Source organism: Maylandia zebra, linkage group LG4 (assembly GCF_041146795.1).
Source record: "Maylandia zebra isolate NMK-2024a linkage group LG4, Mzebra_GT3a, whole genome shotgun sequence".
NCBI lineage: Eukaryota > Metazoa > Chordata > Actinopteri > Cichliformes > Cichlidae > Maylandia > Maylandia zebra.
The window spans coordinates 13,297,784-13,320,396 of NC_135170.1; the positions used below are offsets into that span (position 1 = coordinate 13,297,784).

The 22,613-nt window shown below is 38.8% G+C and overlaps 2 protein-coding genes across 4 annotated transcripts; one reads left to right on the forward strand and one right to left on the reverse strand.

The window, feature by feature from the left end:
- The first annotated feature begins 1,841 nt into the window (after positions 1 to 1,841).
- Positions 1,842 to 11,615, forward strand: drg2 (developmentally regulated GTP binding protein 2). Of its 3 annotated transcripts, none has more exons than XM_004575827.6 (14): positions 1,842 to 2,015; positions 3,944 to 4,039; positions 4,283 to 4,443; positions 5,760 to 5,849; positions 5,937 to 5,997; positions 6,293 to 6,383; positions 6,489 to 6,561; positions 7,429 to 7,519; positions 7,632 to 7,729; positions 7,904 to 7,980; positions 8,935 to 9,023; positions 9,140 to 9,198; positions 10,912 to 10,965; positions 11,258 to 11,615. In XM_004575827.6, exons 2-14 carry the CDS (start codon positions 3,976 to 3,978, stop codon positions 11,342 to 11,344), a joined length of 1,095 nt encoding a protein of 364 aa, XP_004575884.1. In that variant the 5' UTR covers positions 1,842 to 2,015; positions 3,944 to 3,975; the 3' UTR covers positions 11,345 to 11,615. The 3 variants fall into 3 exon arrangements, with proteins under 3 accessions (XP_004575884.1, XP_004575883.1, XP_004575881.1); XM_004575826.2 differs by lacking the exon at positions 1,842 to 2,015 and adding an exon at positions 3,476 to 3,612; XM_004575824.4 differs by lacking the exon at positions 1,842 to 2,015 and adding an exon at positions 3,607 to 3,729.
- Positions 2,245 to 3,425, reverse strand: gfer (growth factor, augmenter of liver regeneration (ERV1 homolog, S. cerevisiae)). Its single transcript, XM_004575823.4, has 3 exons — positions 3,207 to 3,425; positions 2,756 to 2,967; positions 2,245 to 2,561 (listed from the first exon to the last, which is right to left on the reverse strand). Exons 1-3 carry the CDS (start codon positions 3,423 to 3,425, stop codon positions 2,399 to 2,401), a joined length of 594 nt encoding a protein of 197 aa, XP_004575880.1. The 3' UTR covers positions 2,245 to 2,398.
- Positions 11,616 to 22,613: the final 10,998 nt, after the last annotated feature.

Below are 22,613 nucleotides of genomic sequence, written 5' to 3' on the forward strand. Positions count from 1 at the left end.
AATACAGTAAACTTCTACAAACAACAATGCATTCTGGGAGCCTGTGGAGGACTGTCCGACATTAAATCAAGTATAAAACCTTTCTTGTAAATTTTAAATTAACAGATGCATTGTGGGATTTCCATTTTAGTGTTTCAAGTTCTCTGTTTAGGAGGTTTAAATTTGGCATGTTTTGTAATGTTAAGCACACATTACCACTTATCGTCTGCTAAAAAGGTTAAGGTTAGGTTGGTTGTTGGTAATGCAATCAGTGAGCTTTTGGAGCTTTTGGCACCTCAGATATTTTACGTGGATGAACTGGATTTTATTCTATAAAATTACTGTTTTGAATTACTAGTAAACTTTGCTTAAATCTCCTAACCCTGAGCATATGTCTTTGTTGTCCTGAGCACCATCTAAATCTACAGGTTTACAACTATTCCAAGAGTTTCATATAAGTTAGCATCCAGCTAAGCAGGCTATAAACAATACAGTGGGTGAGACTGTGCGTGCCCCAGTCACAAACACTCTGCGATTATGAAATATGGAATAAAGAAAAGTCTTATGATGGTACAGGAATGCCAAATACCACAGAAAGTATAGTCACAAGTGTCTCATCATGGGATATTTATTCATTCATGAATCCTCAATGATGACTGAACCATAAAAATCAACATTATCAGCCTTACTAAAAATCCCAGCACAGGTTTACAAGTCATTCCTGGTAAATTTATGTACACTGCCTGAGGACACGTGGTTTGTGATTCAATAAATACTACATAAATTAAATAAATGCAACTTGGCTGTACAACCAGTGCATTGTGAATACTAAAAAATATTATATTATTACACCTGGAGAAAAACAAATGTGCCATTTTTAATATTCAGTGAATTGTTTTATGTAAAGTGTTCTGAGAAAGGCCACTGAAGCAGTAGATGTGTTGATTTATACAATGAGGTGCATTTATGGCTGACACCACTAGAAGTCACTAATGTTTTTTGTAGTTTAATAGTCTATGTTTGAGGAAATAAAATGAATGTGTGATGACACTAGGGTTATAAAGGAAATAATTCTAGACAAGATATGGCAGGAGAATATGGCATAAATAGAGAAAAAATTATATGATCAGTAAAACAAATATAAGAACTCTTCAAAATAAGAGCTTTTATGTAGTCTTTTGAGTCAGTGTGCTTAAATTTTCACAAATGCAATCATTTTGATTAGACATGTTTTATTCCCTCTGGAAAACAGACACATTTCTGTCACACGTTTACACAGTCTAGTGATTTCTGTTGAGTGATTACTTTGTCAGACCAGCAGACAAAACACTGCATAGTGTATAGTAAAAAATGAAATGACAGAAATTTAGAAATTTTACTGGTCCAAAATTTACAGTACTTTAACAAAAGTCTTGACTCTTCATTTCTCTATATTTTGCTGGGAAAATGGGAAATAGGTGCAGTGATATACTGAAACATGCAAAAATACATGAAAATATAGTATACAAGACAAAATGAAAGTTAATATTTCCTATGACTGCCTTTATTCTTCAACACAGTCTGAACTCTCTTAGGCAGCTTTCTTGTCTTTTCTGTGGGTAAGGGGTGGGGGAACTCCAGGCCTCAAGGTCCAGTGTCCTGAAGGTTTTAGATGTATCCTTGATCCAACACAGACAATTTAAATGGCTAAATTACCTCCTCAACATGTCTTGAAGTTCTCCAGAGGCCTGGTAATGAACTAATCATGTGATTCAGGTGTGTTAACCCAGGGTGAGATCTAAAACCTGCAGGACACCGACCCTTGAGGCCTGGAGTTCCCCACCCCTGCTTTGAGTAGTCTTCATTAATAGTTCTCCAGGTTTCTTGAAGGACATTCCCAGCTTTACTTTGGATGTCCAAAGATAAACTTTGAAAGACTTTCAGAAAGCCTGGAGAACTATTGCTTAGGACCACTTTGAAAAATTACAAGAAAATCTGGCTCTTGGGAAGCAAAATATAAAGAAATGATGACTCGATATGTTTCCACAGCACTGAAGGTTGGTGATAACGAACCAATACACAGGTGTCTTTGCTCTAATGGTCAAGTGAGAGTCATACCTGGTTAAGCACTTCCAACAAGGAGAGGATTATAATATAACCCAGAATCTTGAGTTTAGTGTTTTGAGTTTCTCTCTATAATATTGCAGAAAACTGTTTTTATGTTTCAGTGCTTTACAAATAAAACTGAACTGAAAGGATCTGAACTCAAGAAACACTGAGGAAAACTATTATGTAATCTTTAATTTTATTAATAGATTAATTATACTATATTAAAACAAAACCAGAAAAACCCAACACTCAAACATGAGCTCAGTTTAGTGGTGTTTTATACCGACGACGGGGTTTACTCGAGTCTTCAAATCTCTCTCAGCACAATCACTCAATCACAGGAGCCATCTTTCCATCCATCTCTCCACCTCTCATCCACACGGGAACAGTCAAACTCAGGCTTCCCCAACCTGACGTTGATGTTGTTGTGAAGACGACAGAACCACTGAGAAAGAGCGTGGCGGCTGCTAGTGTCTGGCTGATTGGTTTTCAATCTGTGGAGAGGAAATGTGGTTTGGTGATCGTGGCATTTCATCCTAAAGCATCTGAAAGTGTGAGGGTGGTAAATAAAAGAGTAAAATATGCCAAATCATTTCTAAGATCCTTTATGTGTGAAGATGTGCGCAAGTGCCGATATGTGACTTTCAGCCCTGTACATTAAATCTGGCAGCACTCGTGTGGTTCTGACCTGTCCCTGAGGTCTTGTGCACATTCATCACATGGGAAGAACTTGGAGAAAATGTTGATGAACTGCCCCATCTCTTGCTGCTGAGTGGTAGATGGATGATCCGGGTAATACGCGGCCATAGTGTGCAGAAAGGACCAAGTGCTGCGGCCCAGCTCTTCCCTGTCCAGCGGACACTGGGGATCTTGTGGCTCTGAATCTGCAGCTTTTGTCTCCTGCAGGATCAACACAGACAGTCACCTGATGAATTCAAGAGAGACTAGTGGCCTGCTGCCCCGTCTGAATGAATGATTTATGGTTGTTTGGTTATCACAAATACATATTGATATCTCTCCAGTTTGCTGGCTGCCATCACAACCAAATCTTAAAACAGTGAATCACAATGTTACGACATCATAAACTTTACACCGTCGAAGTAATTTGTCAAGTTTCCAGCCTGACTCCATTGTGTCACCTGTGCGGTACCACCACTAGCAGTTGTCGCCTGCTTCTTCTGCATCTTTATCCACGATTTAAAGTCCGTACAAGCCCTGCATGGCTTCTTTTTCACATCCCCGGTCTGCTCCTGCTCTTTACCGGAGCTGTCCTCCGGTGGTCTGCTAGCCATTGGAAAGGGGAATCCTTCAAACGCAGAGGGCACCTGTGATCCTCTCGGTCCCGTGGGCGCAGCCATGCTTACTTTACGTATAAGCTAATACCGCTAACTGAACACTTGACAGGCATGGACGTATAGCTGTTTAAAATGCAAATGCCTCTTAGTGGACGGGTAATTGCTCTTTAATATTTCCTCTACCGTGGCGACAGTGTCATGGTCACAAGCGGTCACTTCCCCGACTGATGTAACGACATCGACACACGCGGTAAAAGTTTCCCCGAGTTTTCTTGTTTCCTCCCGGACATTTCACTGGAACGGACGGTGTTCCGGTTGGTGATGTCGGTTAACTGTGCATGCTGTTGAGTGTATCCTCTGCTAAAGTGTAATTTTCTACAGTATTTCAATAATTTAAGCTGTTGACATTACCCGTGTTGTATTCGGGTGCTCGCTTGCTTTATCATATCCTCACTCTCTGTTTTTGTTTCTCAACTGTTAAAGTGTTACTAGTTGCCCGGTTAGCCGGGCGGCTAACAAAGCTAACAACTCTGGAGTGACACGTTTCTTTTTTTTTTTTTATTTGCTGATTTTTTTAACAGTGTAAGCGTTGACACCTGTCTGAACTTCAGCCATGGGAATCCTGGAGAAAATCGCGGAAATAGAGAAAGAAATTTCTCGAACACAGAAAAACAAAGGTGAGAGGGAGAAGTCGCAGCGCTAACTGTTAGCGCCACAATGGACCAACTTGTACCCAGCTGTGTGTGTTTGTCAGCTATGAGTGTTGCATTATACCTCAAGACGAATCAATATTTAGTCTTATTTCCACATTTTGTTTATGCATATGTTAAGTACAATCTAAAAACAACTGTATTGTTGTTATTTTAATTGCAGCATTAACAGCTCCATTATCCCCCCTTTCCATTCACTCTTACTTCCAGCCACTGAGTACCATCTGGGTTTGCTCAAAGCCAAGCTAGCCAAATACAGAGCTCAACTTCTGGAGCCCTCCAAGTCAGCAGGGGCCAAAGGGGAGGGGTTCGATGTCATGAAATCAGGAGATGCCCGTGTCGCTCTCATCGGTTTCCCCTCTGTGGGTAAGGTATGTCAACATGGTGGACGGTGGGTTGTGTTTCCTGGTCTGGACGTAGAAGATAAAGGAGTTTGTGCTTGTCTTCCTCTAATAATGTCTTTATTTTTCCATAATCCTACCACGAGAAAGCAGGGTAAATTTTAGTATGTTCAGGTTTCCTTGAAGCATGCCTTATTCTGATCATTTGCTGGATCCTAATTTATTTTGGAATTTTTTCTGGAATAACTTTTAAAGGCTTTAAAAAGGGTAATTTTGAGCATTAATGTTTGCTTGTACTTTGTAGCAACACCTCTTGTCACCCTCTGAAGGGCTTAGCTTTAAGTCCTGTCTCTTTAAAAAACCCTTCAGTCCAGTTTGTTCTGATTGCTTAGCCCTTATGACAAAGCTGAGGCCAAAATAAAATTTAGTTGCATGCCATAACTCTTATTTGTTGTTTAAATTAGTGTTAAGGGGAGTCTTTGTGATTTATATGGACAGAATTCATAGGCATAGCTAGTTGGTGGTCTCAGAATCTCGTCTCTGCTGGATGATGATATTCTTTGGCTTCATTGAGCAGCAACCTCGAGCTTGTTTAGGGAGCTTTGCAGCCGAGTACAAGGCGATGGAAAAAAGAATTAGCATTTCCAGGTCCAAGGCCATGGTTCTCTACCAGAAAAATGTGGAGTGCTCACTCCAAAGCTGGGACAAGTGGGAATTTCAGGGTCTTGCTAATAAGTAAGGGAATAGTGGGGCGAGAGATTGACAGTTTAATTGGTGCTGCATCAGTACTATAACAGACTGGTAGTCGGTTGTGGTGAAGAGAGAGCTGATCGTGAAAGTAAAGCTGTTGATTTACCAGCTCGTGTTCTGATCCTCCACTGTGGCCACAAGCTCTGGACAGATGGTTCAGGCATCTGACTGGGTTGCCTCCTGGACCATACGTAGGTGATGTGTTTCAGGCATGGGAGGAGGTCTGAGGCCCATCTTTCAGGTGGCTTGGGAAGGCCTCAGTGTTTCCTTAGATAAGCTGGAGGAGGGTGTCAGGGTCACCTGCTGCCCCTGCAGGTGAACATCAGGTTATGTAGAAGGTTGCAGCATAGGGTTAGAATGGGGTTTCTTTTATGGCATAGATCTGATGCAGAAGTATAATTCACGTGTAAGGCTTGGCGCATTTTGGTGGCTGAAGCAAGTAACAGAAGAACTCTGGAGTACACAGTGTTTCATGTGAGAGAGAAGGACTCACTTTGCCTTTTGTAACACTACAAACATGTCAAAAGGCTGCGTAACATACTAAAACACCATCTTTGACTAACGTTGACACTTTCATTCTCTGCTGTGTTCTGCAGTCCACCTTCCTTAGCTTGATGACATCAACGGAAAGTGAAGCTGCTTCCTATGAGTTTACAACCCTCACCTGCATACCTGGTGTCATAGAGGTACACACATCTACATTAAAAATATTTTGACACATACAGTGTGTTAAGCGCTGTATCTTGAAACTCTTCTACTCTGTTTTCCCTCAGTATAAAGGGGCCAACATCCAGCTGCTAGATCTGCCGGGAATCATTGAGGGTGCTGCTCAAGGTACACTTAGGATTTATATTTTTATATTTTGTCGCTTTAAATTTAAAGTGTACAGAGACTTTAATATTTAGGTATAAGGGTGTGGTTTTTATAGTTGTGGTTAGAATTATTTATAAACAGATGAATATGATTTTACATGTATTTGTTGCTGTGTTTAATATTGTGGGGAAAGGGAAAACCAAATCATACCTGTGGAAGTAAGTGCTTCTAAAAACTGTGGAAAAAAACATGAATAAAAGACCTTAATTTGTAGTTGTTGTGTTAAGCTGATCTCTAACTTTTATACTTCTTATAGGCAAGGGTAGAGGTCGACAGGTGATCGCTGTTGCCAGGACGGCAGATGTTGTCGTCATGATGTTGGATGCCACCAAAGGAGATGTTCAGAGGTTTGTGAGTTTGGAGAGCTTGGATGGAGTTTCAGGGACACACAAGTGTTTATTTAGAATTCTTATCCAAACATATTCTTTGTTTGGTTTTTTGTTTGTTTTTAGGGCACTTCTAGAAAAGGAGTTGGAGTCAGTGGGCATCAGACTCAACAGAACAAAACCCAATATTTATTTCAAGGTACAGTGTGTATATTTGTCTTTTTTTTGTCTCACAGTTGGAATAACTGAAATAAGAAGATTGTAAACAGCATCCACTAACAGCCATTTGGCTGTTTGTTCTCTATATGTAAATGTTGATTTGATGGTGGCAATAACTACTGAAGGGGTTTAGCAAAATATCAACACAGCAGTCTGCTCTTTCCCTGACTCTTGCAATACATTATCAATACACTAAACATTTGCAGATATTTATATTTTTATCAATACATCTGTTCTGAATTCCTGCCAGTTTGAGTTACCGGAGTTAATCTTTCATGGTGCACATTAAATAAATAGAGTTGACTGTCTGAGACGGTGCAAATATCAAACATCCTGGACGGCAGAGTTATCTTTGAGTTACCTAATTGAACTGAGATATTATTAACACCGAATAACTCTAACTATACTTTAACTATAATAATCTTTTTATTATTGTACAGCTGGTCCTTTTGGAGTTCACAGCAGATCATCTGCCTCCATCTAACCCTGTCTTTAGCATCCTCCTCTGTCATACCAACTCTCTACATGTCCTCCTTCACTTGAGTCTCCTCTCAGGTTTTCCTCTTTGCCTCCTGCCTTGCAGCTCCATATTCAGCATCCTTTGTCCAGTATAGCCACTGTCTCTCCTCTGCAAAAGTCTGAATAACTATACTAATAATACCCTATATGCACAAAGCAGTGATTTGATGTTTTCCTCTAAGTGATTCTTTGTGATGTGCGATTCTGCTTTTAGCTACAGACATCACGATATACCACAAATGACCACGTTATGTATCACTGGTATTTTTGAAGCTGGAAAACAAACATTAATTTCAGCGCAAATGTGCTTTTTTTTCTTCCCCTGTAGCCCAAGAAAGGTGGCGGCCTCTCCTTCAACTCCACAGTTCCTCTCACCCAGTGCTCGGAGAAGCTCGTTCAGCTCATACTTCATGAATATAGTATCCTTCGTTGATCTCTTTGATGTACATTTAGCCCAGTTAGCATTTCTGTGACATAATTTGTGAGTAGGCTGCAGAAGTGTCTGGTTATTCCTTTAATTCTGCTCCTCAGAAATCTTTAATGCAGAGGTTCTCTTCAGGGAGGATTGCACACCAGACGAGTTCATTGACGTCATTGTTGGGAACAGAGTTTACATGCCTTGTCTATATGTGAGTCAGTTAAAGCCTTGGACTTATTTAGAAGCTTCCTTGTCATTTTAGAGAGATTTGAGATGATTTTCTGTTTTTTGACTCATAACAAAAGGGAAATAATTTTGAGATATTGGGCAAATCTCTTGAACTTTGACTTTGTGTGTGTGTGTGTGTGTGTGTGTGTGTTCACAGGTGTACAATAAGGTGGATCAAATCTCCATTGAGGAAGTGGACCGCCTAGCACGCAGACCTCACAGTGTTGTCATCAGGTCAGATATCTTTCCACAGGTTCACAAGAAATAAACACCATAATGTTGTTGTTCACATGTTGAAATAAATTGCCAATCAATCAATCAATCAATGTAAGTTAGCTAACTGGCTCCAGAGTAGAGTCCAAATCAAATCATGATATTTTAAGAAACTTTGCAATAACGCTCACAATTTCCGACAATGAAGGGGGAAAAAAAATGCAACGTTTTATTGATGTTTGCAGGAACCAGTGTTTGTTCGTGTCATTAAATGAAGGATATTTTCCATCCTCCTTTTCCAGTGAGCTGCCACTGATGACACCACCTAATTTGAGTGCCAGCAGCAGCATTATATCCATGATATAATGGATATAATGTAATATAATATAAAGCATGATGCAAATGTGAACTCTAAAGCAGCTTAAGTTGTGTTAGTAACTTCTACCCACATGAAGCTAAGCTTGTGTGGGCTCCAGTGGCACTCGTCGTCTCCTTTGTTTACCTTTAAAAAGTATTTTGACTAGTTGAAGGTCTCTGAAATAGCTCCCTTTAAGTGCCTTATTACTAAGTAATTGTAATCATGGGGGACATGCCTGGGAATCTAAACACATGACGTTGCTATAGCACTGATATTGCGATATGACATTTTTATATTATATAAAAACTTTGTATGTGCACAGTCCAGTTTCTTTAGTCACTTTTAAAATACAAGAAACAGACACATAAAACCTGCTGGCTTAAGTAAAACAATGCAACTTATAATTGTGATTCACTCATGCTCGTGTAGTTGCAGCAGCACAGAAGGAATTCCTTTATTTTGCCTCTTTGGTCCCATTTTCAGCTTAATTAGAAGGTTGGAGGGATTCACAGAGTTTTGTTTTTTTTTTTTTTCTCAAATGAGAGCAGTCACTTCACACCTTTTCTGTTTGTATGAAGGAGGTAAAAGTATCCTATTTTTCTGACTGTATGTTTCAGTTGTGGGATGAAGCTGAATCTGGATTACCTTCTGGAAAGGTTGTGGGAATATCTGGCTCTGATCTGCATTTATACAAAGAAAAGAGGAGGTATCCACATGTGCACACATGTATTTTTCTCTTAGTCATTTGTGAGACTTTTGTCTTACATGGATGAATATACACTAGATCTAAATTAATTTACCCTTTTCTGCTTTCTCTGTTAGAGCGCCCTGACTTTAATGATGCCATCATCATGAGAAGAGGAGCAAGTGTAGAACATGTGGTAAGGAAAGCGCATTTTCAAGTCAGATGCTTTTACACGCATAATAAGTTAGAAGCAAACTATGTGTACAGTGGGGCAAAAAAGTATTTAGTCAGCCACCGATTGTGCAAGTTCCCCCACTTAAAATGATGACAGAGGTCAGTAATTTGCACCAGAGGTACACTTCAACTGTGAGAGACAGAATGTGAAAAAAAAATCCATGAATTCACATGGTAGGATTTGTAAAGAATTTATTCGTAAATTAGGGTGGAAAATAAGTATTTGGTCACCTCAAACAAGGAAAATCTCTGGCTCTCACAGACCTGTAACGTCTTCTGTAAGAAGCTTTTCTGTCCCCCACTCGTTACCTGTATGAATGGCACCCGTTTGAACTCATCATCTGTATAAAAGACACCTGTCCACAGCCTCAAACAGTCAGACTCCAAACTCCGCTATGGCCAAGACCAAAGAGCTTTCGAAGGACACCAGGAAAAGTATTGTAGACCTGCACCAGACTGGGAAGAGTGAATCTACAATAGGCAAGCAGCTTGGTGTGAAAAAATCAACTGTGGGAGCAATCATCAGAAAATGGAAGACATACAAGACCACTGATAATCTCCCTCGATCTGGGGCTCCACGCAAAATCTCATCCCGTGGGGTCAAAATGATCATGAGAACGGTGAGCAAAGATCCCAGAACCACACGGGGGGACCTGGTGAATGACCTGCAGAGAGCTGGGACCAAAGTAACAAAGGTCACCATCATTAACACACTACAACGGCAGGGAATCAAATCCCGCAGTGCCAGACGTGTTCCGCTGCTGAAGCCAGTGCATGTCCAGGCCCGTCTGAAGTTTGCCAGAGAGCACATGGATGATACAGCAGAGGATTGGGAGAATGTCATGTGGTCAGATGAAACCAAAGTAGAACTTTTTGGTATAAACTCAACTCGTCGTGTTTGGAGGAAGAAGAATACTGAGTTGCATCCCAAGAACACCATACCTACTGTGAAGCATGGGGGTGGAAACATCATGCTATGGGGCTGTTTTTCTGCCAAGGGGACAGGACGACTGATCCGTGTTAAGGACAGAATGAATGGGGCCATGTATCGTGAGATTTTGAGCCAAAACCTCCTTCCATCAGTGAGAACTTTGAAGATGAAACGAGGCTGGGTCTTCCAACATGACAATGATCCAAAACACACCGCCCGGGCAACAAAGGAGTGGCTCCGTAAGAAGCATTTGAAAGTTCTGGAGTGGCCTAGCCAGTCTCCAGACCTCAACCCCATAGAAAATCTGTGGCGGGAGTTGAAAGTCCGTGTTGCTCGGCGACAGCCCCAAAACATCACTGCTCTCGAGAAGATCTGCATGGAGGAATGGGCCAAAATACCAGCTACTGTGTGTGCAAACCTGGTAAAGACCTATAGTAAACGTTTGACCTCTGTTATTGCCAACAAAGGTTATGTTACAAAGTATTGAGTTGTATTTTTGTTATTGACCAAATACTTATTTTCCACCCTGATTTACGAATAAATTCTTTACAAATCCTACCATGTGGATTCATGGATTTTTTTTTTTCACATTCTGTCTCTCACAGTTGAAGTGTACCTCTGGTGCAAATTACTGACCTCTGTCATCATTTTAGGTGGGGGAACTTGCACAATCGGTGGCTGACTAAATACTTTTTTGCCCCACTGTATGTGCACAGTCTAATTTTTGTCTTTAAATACTTGCAGTGTCATCGAATCCACAGAACTTTAGCCAGCCAGTTCAAATATGCCCTGGTTTGGGTAAGTTCAAGTTTCCAGGGTCAACAATCTTCAGAGACACATTTTCTGCTTGTCCTATGAACCGTTTGAGCTAACTCTGTACAATTGTACTCTTGACTAGAGTAAACATAGTCTGCTGACGTCCTGGTCACAGGGCATTTAGAACAGACACTTTCTTTCTACTAGAGATGTAAAGCAAAATTCTCATTTTGAAACATAGAGCAGAGAAGGCAAATAAATATACAGTTTACACTTGAACATGAAGCCCTTTGATTGAAGGGGAACTAAAATGTGTTGTCTCTCGGTCTTTTAGGGAACCAGTACCAAGTACAGCCCTCAGAGAGTGGGCCTAACGCACATCATGGAGCACGAGGATGTCATCCAAATTGTTAAGAAGTAAAAGAAAAGAAGAAGAAAAGCTTCTGTTTGGACAGAGGAGGAACTCGCCAGGAGAGGAGGAAAAAATAAACTGTATAGTAGAGAATAAAAACAAAATAATACCCACCATCCTTATTTTGTATATGGAAATTAAGAGAGGCAGTGAATCAAAGACCTTACAAGAATTGGATAAGGACAGAAAATGGTGCATTTTACCTTTTGATTAAGATAAAGAGAACACAAGATGCATTGATTCAGAGAGAACATGGATAGAATAAAGTCCATACAACATTTCCAGTCTTTTTATGTGTGTTTTATTTGTAGCCTTATCTCAATCTTAGATTGAGGCGCATGCAAACATGTATGTTTTTGTGTCCTTTATTATTATTATTATTATTTTTTTTATTTTTTTATTTTTTTTTTTGTTACACTTCTTTTGTCAAAGTAAAGATTACTTTTTGGCATTTTATTGTCTGACTTTGAATTTGGTTATTTATAGCAATAATAATCCAGTTAAATTGTATTTGTATAGCACAGGTTCACCACAAAAGTCGTCTCAAGGTGATTTGTAAAGAGAACGCCAACAATCAGAAAATCCTAATGAGTGACATTCAGCTGTGGTGGGAAGGAAGAACTCCCTTTTAGCAGGAAGAGACCATCCAGCAGAATGAGGCTCAAAAGTTCATTATGTGAACATGCAATTATTTTTAATGAATTTGTTTTGCCATGTGAACTTTTTCCATTGTCAGAGCAATGATGCCTTTGAATTTATAAGCCGAGTAAACAAACTTGTAGCAGCACTAGCGGTTCTATTTTATTCTACTTTCTGCTTTTACTCATATTTCTGTTGTAATTATGATTGTGTTTTGGACTTCATACCATTTATTTTTAAAGAATTAATAGTTTTCAGTTTAAGTGCATTATTAAGCAATTCAAGCTATGTAGCAAGCAATAGTACTATCCAAAAACCTCGAACCACCCTTTATTTTTTGAATAGTTTCATATTTTCTGGGTAAAATGGCTGCAGTAATTTATGCACACACATAAGTGTAAATGGAGTATATAGGGCAAAAACAGTGTTTCAACGATTCTAACAAACTTGAAAGTCAGTATTTGATGTGACCACCTCAGTCTTCAGGAATAGTTCTCCACATTTCTTCAAAGCTCTTCTTTGAAAAGTCGAGAAGTAGGCCAAAATAACAAAAATTGTCATTGTCCAAAAATGTATGAACCAAACTGCATGCCTACATCATCATAAGCTTAAGGTCAAGGGTGAGAAAAGGCAAGTCTTTTCCCTTCGTATGTGTCAAATTAGATTTGCACTAAAGCCACAGGCAACTCCCTTTTAAGTAGAAAGGCGTAGTGGTGGTCCCAAATAAATGGGAATCCTACAAAGGTCTAACTAACAGTGATAAAGACTATCACAAAAGGCCAGCTGTGACTTTAAAATGTTTTTGTCACATGAATCCTTCAGGTGCACAGTAGCTGATGGGGATGTCCCCTCTGAGCTCCCCCTCCCATACTGCCTCCTTGCAGCCGAATTGTTTGTATAGCTGTATCCAACGCTCCAAAGCAAGCTGACCATTTGTCTTTCAGAAAGTGTGGACTCCCAGCCAATGGACCCCATTCACTCGCGCACACACAAGCATAATAGGGCCATTAAAAATTCACAAGCATCTCTTCAGTCTAGGAGACGAGGACTGAGTGGATGCTTTATACTAGAAAGAGAGAGGGGGGCTGTGAGTTGACAGGGTTGTACTTCAAGATGCCTTAAAGATGTCTCATCGAGTGTGTCATGGATGGAGACATTCTGCTTTGAAATTACCTGAGCAGGAGAGGAGAGATGGTGGGATGATATCGTGGTGCAGAAACAGAAACAAAGGTACTGTTGGCTGGGTGTGTGCTGAGTGGTGCAGGTATGACACTTGATGCTGTTTGGCTCCATATGGCATGGCTAAGCGTGAGTGAGTGTGTGGGGTGCAGGTGTCCATGAGCTAGAGTTGTGTCCTTGTTCATTAGCTGTTTAAAGCAATGAGCTGAGAGAGCACATTTAGTGTGTGAGAGGAAGAAGTAGCTTGTAATTCCTGGATGTAAATAACTTTTTTCACAGCTTGGTGAATAACCGTTAGAAACACTTGACTGGGTTACCTATGAGTCACCAACGCATCTATAGCTCCACAACTGCTGCACCTTGTGGTTAACTGAAACCAAAAGTGCATCTTACCTTTGAGATAAGACAATCATAACATGAGGGCCAGGGTCATGACCTGCTGAGACAGTGTGGCTGTTTTTCACACTAAAAGTCTTTCCTGTCTCTCTACTGCAGCTATCATAGTCTGTAATTTTTTTCTGTTCTTATATATTTTTTTCTGTTTTTAGTTTAGACTGAGGTTGTTTGTTTTAGTTTAGTATTTACTCTTTGGAAACGTTTAGCTTTATTGTGATTTATATTAGTGTCAGAGACAGTTTTTAACCATGGTATGCAAAGTCAGCCCACCAGGGGGCAGCACAAGCGAGGGAAGGAAAAAAAGGTGTGACTTTCACTATAAATACTATTAACCATTAATCTGGAAAAATAATCCCACATTATTTAACTGTACAGTAATAATAATATTATTAGACTAAACCTGCTCTCTGGAATTGTATTTTTTTAGATAATAAAATTTAATTACGTTATATAGTCTGCATCTATTTATTTATTTATTCCTAATTCATTTTATTATAATAGTCATTCACACTTTCAGTTTTTGGTTTAGTTTTAATATAATAATGGGGTATTGAGTTTTGTGACCCCTGAAAGCATTATGACAATGTCAAAACTGCCAAAACAGAAGAAGACAAAAAGAAAAGAAGAGGGGGAAAAGATAACAGAGAGAGAGGTACAATGAAGTTAATGTGATGAAAATATTTGTCTGTTGTTTTAGCTATCGAGCAGAGTGTAGCGTTAACATGCTAATTTGCTAGTTTTGAATAGCAGTATCCTTTAGCCTAGCATGGCTTGCTAATCAATAAATAGCTTGTTTTAACATAAGCTAAAGTACTGCAGCATTTTATAATAAATATGTACAGTACAGATATCAAAGACAAAGCTATTCAGTGTCTTGTGTGTCTTAAATCTTGCCATGGCAAAGTGTTTAGAGGCAGGACTGATGGTACAGTGAGGTATTTGTCAGGGAAAGGATTTAAGAAGTCCATAACACCTTTTAACAGGGACAAAGGCTTCACTCACAATTTCCTTGTCCCAGTTTTGATAAACAAATGCACCAAAGGATCTTCAGGTACCTTGTGTTGATGAATTGTATATTTTTATTTTAGTTAGATTGTAAGTACAAAGTAATTTTTTTTTTTTTTTAATATAGTCTAGTTTAGATTTTTTTTTAATTTAGTTTAATATATTCACACTTTCAGTTTTTGGTTTAGTTTTAGTTGACTATAATAATCTGTAATATATTTGTAACTCCCTAAATGAGGTAGACTATGTTTATTTACGCAGATAACAGTTTTTCACAAATTTTACTTAAAGAAGGGTACAGTGAGGTTTTTGGACAGTGACCTTTTATTGCAATTTTGCTTCTCAACACCATTATAGTGGATTTGAAGTCCAACATTTAAGATATACCAACTTTCAACTTTAATTCAAAGGATTTAGCAAAAGTGTTGCATTGTCTATTTAGGAATTGCAACTATTTTTAAATATTCCTCCATTTTCAGAAGCTGGAAATAAATTGAAGTAGCCACCTTCAGTTGCTGCCTGTTTGTGGGTTGTTCTGCATTCAGTTTTGTATTTGGTAATTGAAAAGCACGCTCTGTTGGGTTGATATCGGGTGACTGACTTGGTCTTTGAAGAATATCTAATTTCTTTTCCTTGTCTTTGAGAGACTCTTGGGTTGCTTTTGTAGTTTGCTTTGGGTCATTATCCAGCTGCACTTTGAAGAGGAGTCGGTTTAGCAGCGTTTGGCTGAATCTGAGCAGATAAAATAATAATAATATAACTCTGTACACTTGACAGTCCTCCTGGTACTTACATCAGCAGTCACATTACTCAAAAAAACAAACCCAAACTGACTTGATTCAGTTAGCATTCACACCATAATATTGCCTCCACCATGACTTAAAGACATTGTATTATGGTTTGGATCGGGAGCTGTTTGTGTCATCTTCCATACTCTCTTCCCAGTGTTCTGGTACACGTGGTTTCATTTGTCTAAAGATGTTTTTTTCAGAACTGGGCAGGTGATGTGGATTGTAGACTTTGACAATGATTTGGTTAGATGCTGTGAAATTGTGTTTCCTGACATGAAAATAACTCTGTGATTGTGCACTTTAGCTGTCTTATCTGGTCCTTCAGGCCATCATTATTGATTTGGCCACTCCTAAACCTTCTTCTATCTATCTCTAATAGGTTTATTTTCTTCTATTTCAGCCCACTGATGGCTCTTTCATTTGCATTGATCTCTGGGCCTCATTGAAAAATTCCAGTGAAGAGCTGCTAAATGCAAGCTCAAGACTTGGAATAAACTTTAAATGTCTTTAACCGTCCACAGGTCTCGTCTGTCCATGAAGCTGCACGTTAGTCGATGGTTTAAATTATTTTGAGCCTTCATGAATGTTAATCCAACGATAATGTTATCCCCTTTGAATTAAAGCTGAAAGTCTACACTCCAGTCACATCACGATTGCTTGATTTAAAATCCATTGCGGTGGTGTGCAGGGGCAAAAGTACAGAAACATGTGTCACTTTACAAAAAACCTACATACCTGACTGTATGGGCTGAGAAAACTTCATTAAAAATAGTAAGCAGACATGCAAGTCTCACGAGACTCTAAGTTGAATAGTAGTTAGTGGGAACCAAGCTTTGCTTTTTTTAATAAATATTTTTTTAGGGTGCCTTGAAAAATAATTACAGACAAAATCACACTGTGAATAATCACATTTGACAAAAAGTGTAAAATTACAAACGTACAAAACAACATACAGAACTCAAGCGTTGATCTGAGAGCCTGGATCACGTTGTCTCTCCTGCCCTCTTGTGCTTCATTTTGCTCACTACATGAAGTTGCATACTTGAGTTAAGAGTCCAGTTATCACTGTGTTTACTGCAGTGAAAAGTTAACAAACAGAAGATGACTAAATGTCACCTACAAAGAAATCTAAATGTTTAAAAGTTGCCAAATGAGAGCAACAGTTGAATTTATCTGACAGTATAAAAAAAAATTATTATAAAACAAAAAAAAACCCCTCTAGCAGATCATTACATGAAGGAACCTTTTAAAAAACAAAAAACAAGCGCGTCCATGCTCACAGGTGTACACACGGGTGATCACACCCACAAACTACACCCTTTTTGGCTCCTACCTCAAAGCACACTGTGTTCTGTTGATCTTATGTGCTGCACAATAATGTTTAACATTTAGTATTTACTGTCATATTCCCATATATCATTGTGATGTTGTTTATTCTATTACTCTTGTTCTCTTCTGCTTGTTTTCTTTTTTCTTTCTCAGCAGGTGACCCAGGTGATTGATATATGCATTTTTTTTTCTTTTTTTCTTTTTTTCTTTTTCTGCTCATTCTGTTGGTTTTTGGTTTTTGCCCTTCTCCCCCGTCCCTCTTCTCAGCTGTTTCTCTTTCCCTCTTTCTTTCTCCCCTTCTTTCCCCCAGTCACGTCTGTCCCATATTCAGTAAGTGAAAATAAAATAAACAATAAAAGGTGAATCAAATGGACCATTATGGCAAGGCTGGGATGGTCAATTTGGTAAAGTAAATCCGTTGGGCATCTTTCTTTGCCTTTAGACAACAATTCTGATGGCAAAAGAGCCAAACGGGACAGGCAAAAAAAAAAAAAAAAAAAAAAATTGGACATTGTGAAAGAGTCTATATTGTTTTAGCCAATTGGTTCAACCATAAGAGATCAAACCAAGTGTTGAATGTGCAAATTAACTTTTTAGAAGTTGGACATTTCTGTATTTTGATCCTTCATTGACCTTAAGAAATATTCCAATGATTTGAGATATTGAATATCTTATTTTCAAGAGATATATGCCATTTTCTTCCACTTGGAGCCTGTCCCATGTTTCCCATAACCATGAAAAAAGGATTGAGACTTTTCATGGATACAGAATATGTAAGTTCACCTTTTTTGAAATACTTTTTAAAATGAAAAAATATTCTAGCTGTGAAAGATTAAGAAGAATATGATTACAAAATACAAATGTCTCATTGCTTTTGATGTTTTTATCCTTAGTTAAAGAAACATTTGTGCAGTTTCATGTCTCTATAGACAGCAAGACATATTTAACTACTCATATTACCACTACTTCAGTTGTCAGAAAATGTTTGCTCAGCTGCTACAAGAATAGAGTTTTACCTTTTGCACTAAGTTATATAAAACACTCTGCAGTAATATCTGTGGATGTTAGTTTCTATAGACATTGTTTGTATTGATCATGTGTACTTTTGTAAGGTAAAGAATGGCAGACTGCTAACAGACATTTGCCTTTGTGTGACTTATATGCCTTTTAAGGCCAGTAATAAGTGGTCCAGTTGTTTCTCTGTCTAAAGCATCAGTGACATCCATAAAGAAGCAGGCCCGGTACAGAGAAACGAATCCAGCATTGTATTCTCTCTTCTCACATGCAAGCCCAGTTTCTGTTTTGTTAAAAGCACAGATTGAATCATTAACAGTTAAACACACTTAGTAATTTCCCTCGCAAATCCGATTCCTATTGGCCCGCTTTAAATTTTATTTTAATTTGAAATACTCACAAAGTCATGAAATATTTCAACAAACCTAAAAAGTAACCAAGTGAATGCAGTTTTCACATAACTGTCGTGTTTCCTGTTTAAAAAAAACATTTAAGTAAAGAAGAAAATGGAAAGCAGGAACTGTTGTGTTAGAATTATAGCCATTTGCCACTTTATTAGGTACATCTGTGAATCAGATGGTGCAAATATCTAGTCAGTTTAAGATGACCTGCTGAACTTCAAAGCAAGAATCCAAACGTGGAAGGAAGCAATGCAATGTTGATATTTTGTCCCAAAAATATAATTTTCCTGTAAAAACAGAGTTAATAGAGTTCGTCATTTTATCATTAGTATCGTTACTTCTGCAGATATCATCTGATGTGAAAGATATTCTCAGGTCTGTGAGGCTCTGTTGTGATGCTATTGTTATCATAGGCATCCTATCGCGCTCTATTATTCTGGCATCTGCAGAATGTGTCGATACACACACACACACACACACACACACACACACACACACACACACACACACACACACACATATATATATATATATATATGATCAGAGCTACAATCTTGTGATTTATCTCTGTGTGTGTGTTTGAAAGAGAGAGACAACTTCTGAAAAGGCACCCCAACAGAGAAACGCACACACACACACAAATGTCTCACAGCTATTGTCACCGCACAGGATTTATAACAAATACGCTTTGGCAATGATGATAGCGTGATATGTGTTTGTGAGTGTGGTAAGGAGAGGATGCTTGTGTGCCAGTCCTGCCATTAATACACAAAGGATCCACCCGGTTGTTTGCTTAAACACTTTATTGGGACAGGAAGCTGGGTAATGCTGCACGTTGACATTTGTAAGTGCAGCGTGTTTACCTAGAAACCCAATCACTGCGCTAATGATGCGTGGGACAGCAAAAAAAAATGCATATGTCTGAATCACCACTGTTCTCTCTCTGCTCCCTGTTGTGCCTTTGTTCTGTAGATGTACAGGTGGATACTGAAACATCAGAAGTTATGTTTACCATTCGATCTGCTCATTTCATTTCAGAGAAGCGAGGTGAACTTTGTGTGTCTGTGCGTGTGTGTGGCCACTATATAAATGTCCAGAAGAGGAGTCGGTCCATGCACAGAGGAGTCGGCGAGTTTAGTGGTTTTATTCCAGACGGTGGGTGGGTTGGTTCATAAATTGATGGATTTTCGTAGCAAACAGATGATCTGAATATCAGTCACAGTCACTCAGATTAACAGATGAGGTAAGCTACTTAAAAGCCAGGGGCTTATTGTGCTTTTAGAACTAAAGAAGGGCCATCAACTTCACTGTCATGAGATGTTTTATCCACTTGTGCTGCTGCTTTCTGTGGAAAAAGAAAAAGGGAGATCGGTGAAATAGCAGATGCCATTTAAGGCTTTAAAACTGTGTTTTTAAATTTGGCACAAATCGCTGTATAGTGAATTATTTTTAGCTGCTGTGTTCCAACTAACAAATATTTGCACTTGTATATCTTTAGTCGGTTAAACTTTTACAACTTTGTGGAAAACTTGTTAAAGAGAAGTCCCAGTGAGGAACCTAACAGTTGTTAAAAAAGATGTTATTTTCACAGTTACAGTTTTAAAGTAAAATTTGTAGCACAAAGTGTCAGATCTCTTTGTGACAGTACTGGAGGAGTTACAATACTGTAACAGTGGCTCGTGTTGATTTAGCACTGTGAGTTTGTGTTTGTGTGTCCTCATGCAAATCTGGATCTGCTGATGCCTTCTGTAGGAGGAACTAAAGACCTTTTTAGTTTTTTTAAACAAGTTTTTAACTGTCTTTCGGCTCCTCAATAGACAAACAATAGTGTTGCAATGACGAAATTAAAACCGTTAAAGGGAATCAAGGGCACCTACGTCAGTGTTGCTGTTTGAATGAGCTGATGGGTCATTGCAAGTATCTTTATAAGGAATGTTTTTGAAAATAAGGTCGGAGAGCGCACAGGCATTCTGCTTCGTGTGGTCTGATGACAAAATGGTATATATAAGAACCAGTCTATTCATTCATGTCCTCTGTCATGTCATTCATGTGTTTTTGGTCTATATATTTTGACTTATTTGAGCTACCATACTGATCCTGATGTACTAAATAGAGGACATCCTGAGCTTTCCACTGACATCTCATGTGTTTGGGTGGCCTCTTTTAGCTCCAAAGAGGCAGGAAATCAAAAAGTTCAATGGGAAGATCCTTTTTCCTTGGATCTTAGGAGGCTATAATTGGTCAATTTTCCATTGTCATGGATAATCGCCCACATAATATAATTATTATCTGAAAAGAAAGCATGCTCACGCTCAATTCTTTTAAAGATAACATTATAAATGCTTTAAAAAACCTCACATCAAAGCAGAATATTCTCAGCCTGCATAACCTTTATCAGTTTTTGACATTCAAAGGTTCGCTTTAGTTGTTTGCAGGGATAAAGTTGGACCCTGTTATTGACAAAACTAATGACTTCTCTTCATTCTGGTCATAGGGATCAATCACAAGTACAGAATTACATCTTATATTTAATATAAGCCTCACACACTGAGGCCTCATATGAAAGTCCCAGTTTTGGAATACAGCTATTGGGTTTAGCCAACAGCCCTGGGCCCTGCCTCTGCACCACAATGTTTGTGATTGTTTCATTCTCTGTAGAATGTAGAAATATAAAACATAGTTGGCTGGTTTTACACTGAAGACCTAGGATTGGCCCAAACTTTAATTCTAGACTTCTAGGCTTATTGAACATGAGGTTTGGGGGTTATACTTAGTATGTGCAATCTTCAAAACTACATCCGTGCATGTACTGCAGGAAGTTTGTCAGTATTACTTCATCAAAAATATTTACAAAGCTGTGAAGTATTCTCTCTTTTCTCGAGGTCTGTTCTTTTTGTGAAAATTCTGACTAATTTTCTAAATGTCTGTGTAAAGTCTGAACTTGTACATATTTTATTATGCATTTATTTTCTTTACCACTTTGTGGTAAAAGCTCAGTTTTTTACAGAGCGATAAGCAGGGTACATAAGTGAATAGCCAGAACATTTACACCCAGTAACATTAAACAAGTCAAAGTGTGTGTCTTATCTTTAGTGAGTCTGTTCAAGCAGTCAAACCAACCAAGAAATGATGTCTGATCCTCTGAGACAAGTCTTCAGTGAGTTACTAGCTGCTGGCATTTCCTGCATTGTCAAGTCTGACAGCGCAGGTTAAGACCTGAATGGGGCTTAAAGGCTTACAGGAAACCTGAATCCAGCCTCCTCATCCTCCTGTCTTTCCTTCAGTCTGAAGGACACTCTCCCTCCTTAACTCTGTGTTTCTTTCTGTCAGTCATTTTCCTCTTTATGTTTTACACCCATGTTTCATAAGCAAATATGTCACTGTGGAGTATTATTCTGTCACTTTGACCGTATAGCAGGTTGCGTGATCATCTCCAGCATTGTGTTTGTTTAAAGGTCAATTGTAGATCCATTACTTTGGTCTGTTTATATTATATTTATGGCTTGTGAGCAAAACTAATGATGTCATCTAAACTTTGTGTTTAGTGCTGCTATGTAGTAAATGTTAACATGCTAACATGCTAAGCCAAGATGCTAAGATAATTAACATTGTTATTGTGAAAATGACATGATGTTCATCAAGGTTCAGGGTTCACATGTCTTGGTCTCTGGGCCTATCAGTGTGCATGTTCTCCTCCATGTGCTCAGGTAGTGATGCTAAATATGCCATAGTTTTGAGTGCAAGGTAAATAAAGCTCTTAAGTGCTTAGATTAAAGTGCTGTATGAATGTGACTGATAATATGAATGGCCATTGGGGAAGTCTTTATCAACAGGAAAAATGTATTCAAATACATTTAAAAGTCCAAAAACGTATACCCTTCTTCACTGTTTCCAGTGCTGTCCAGTTGGTTGAAACCCCTGAGGTGTAGATGCATGTAGCAATTAACTAATGCAATCATAATAAACGCTGCTGCTTTTCCTGCAAATAAATTGCCCCTGTAACACTAGTGTGTGTGTGTGTGTGTGTGTGTGTGTGTGTGTGTGTGTGTGTGTGTGTGTGTGTGTGTGTGTGTGTGTGTGTGTGTGCGCACGTACCCCCACTCACTGAATGAGCTTGTTGGCTATGCTCTGCTCAGGTGATCTCCTTTATTAGTCTTGTATCAGTGAGTGGGTTCACTGAAAGTCTGTTGTCAGTGGTTGGCACACGGATGAAAAGACTTGATCGTCATCTCTCGTTCACTCTCTATCTTCCTTTCCTGCCGCTCCTCGTTTTCACTTCTTCTCAATAACAGTTTTCTCTGAGGGACACCTATCACCACATAGTAATCCATAGTTTATTTGGAGTAATCTGCAGTTTACACACTATTACAGATTCTGTCTTTTACATGCCTTCTACCTCCCCTCTTTTTCCACCTCAGTCATTTCTGTCACTTGTGCTCTGTTCATTGCACATTCACTCAGTCAGCAGGCCACATCAGTCAGACAGCAGATGCATATCACACATATCAAATAGAGCATTTTGTG